General features: G+C 40.5%; 1 protein-coding gene across 1 annotated transcript; it reads left to right on the top strand.

Moving 5' to 3' along the window:
- Positions 1–421: 421 nt before the first annotated feature.
- Positions 422–906, top strand: LOC107081612 (serine/threonine-protein kinase mTOR-like; the record flags this gene model as incomplete). Its single annotated transcript, XM_015369762.1, has 2 exons — positions 422–550; positions 650–906. Coding segments are annotated over 2 exons (386 nt in total), but the record flags the coding sequence as incomplete, so codon positions are not given.
- Positions 907–1,052: the final 146 nt, after the last annotated feature.

The following is a 1,052-nucleotide window of genomic DNA, read 5'->3' as shown; positions in this document are numbered from 1 at the left end:
ATATATATATAATTCCCATATAAACCCTGATTATAATGCACTCACCTTAACACTCATTTTCAAAGGACATTTTCTAAACCAGCATATTTAACTGCTTAAAAAGATAAGAGAGAGACTTTACAGTGAGTGGTTCTGCCTTCCTGTTATCTGCTGGAAATCCTGCTCTCATGTTGGCATCGCTATCTATTTATGGTACGTTCGCTAATCAAGTTTACGCTATTTTGTGCTTAAATCTGTATCAAGATTGTTAATAAATGCACTATAAGTTTAAATAAATGTTTTTTTTGTCCTCAATTATCTCCTAAAAAAGAACAAAACTACATATGCTTATTAAACAAACAATGGATTTTTTTTATTGAAAGGGCTGGTTTGTAAAACAGAAGCTGAAAAACTTTAGTAATGGTGATATCTTTTGGTGCAGGAGGCAGAAGACCATACAGGTGGACGCTACAGTGTTTACATGTATCAGCATGCTCTCCAGGGCCATGGGGCCCAGCATCCAGCCTGACATCAAGGAGCTTCTGGAGCCCATGTTGGCTGTGGGCCTCAGGTAGGAAACAGAGATGGGAAGTTATGTTTGGATTTAAGCCTATAGAACACAGTCCTATAAATCTCTGTGACGTTTGTTTCTCTGTTTTCGGTGGTTTAGTCCGGCACTTACCGCAGTGCTGTATGACCTGAGCCGTCAAATCCCTCAGTTGAAGAAAGATATCCAGGATGGTTTGCTGAAAATGCTCTCCCTGGTGCTAATGCACAAGCCTCTGCGTCACCCTGGGATGCCCAAAGGTCTGGCTCACCAGCTGGCCTCCCCCAGCCTCACAAACATTCCTGAGGCCAGCGATGTGGGCAGCATCACCCTGGCCCTGCGCACGCTGGGAAGCTTTGAATTTGAAGGTAGGAAACTCAGTGATTCACCCTTTTTTTTTTTTCTTTCCTTTTTTTTTTTTATTTCTTCTGTTTGCACGGTCAGCAAGGAATAATCAACGGGTCTTTATTTATAACTAAAACTAATATGTTTTTCTGTGATTTAATGAATTTAGCATTAATCAGTT

Source organism: Cyprinodon variegatus, unplaced genomic scaffold, assembly GCF_000732505.1.
Source record: "Cyprinodon variegatus isolate N-32 unplaced genomic scaffold, C_variegatus-1.0 Scaffold8697, whole genome shotgun sequence".
In the NCBI taxonomy this organism is placed as follows: Eukaryota; Metazoa; Chordata; class Actinopteri; order Cyprinodontiformes; family Cyprinodontidae; genus Cyprinodon; species Cyprinodon variegatus.
Note: the sequence above shows the minus strand (reverse complement) of the source record. Positions and strands in the feature narration are given on the sequence as shown.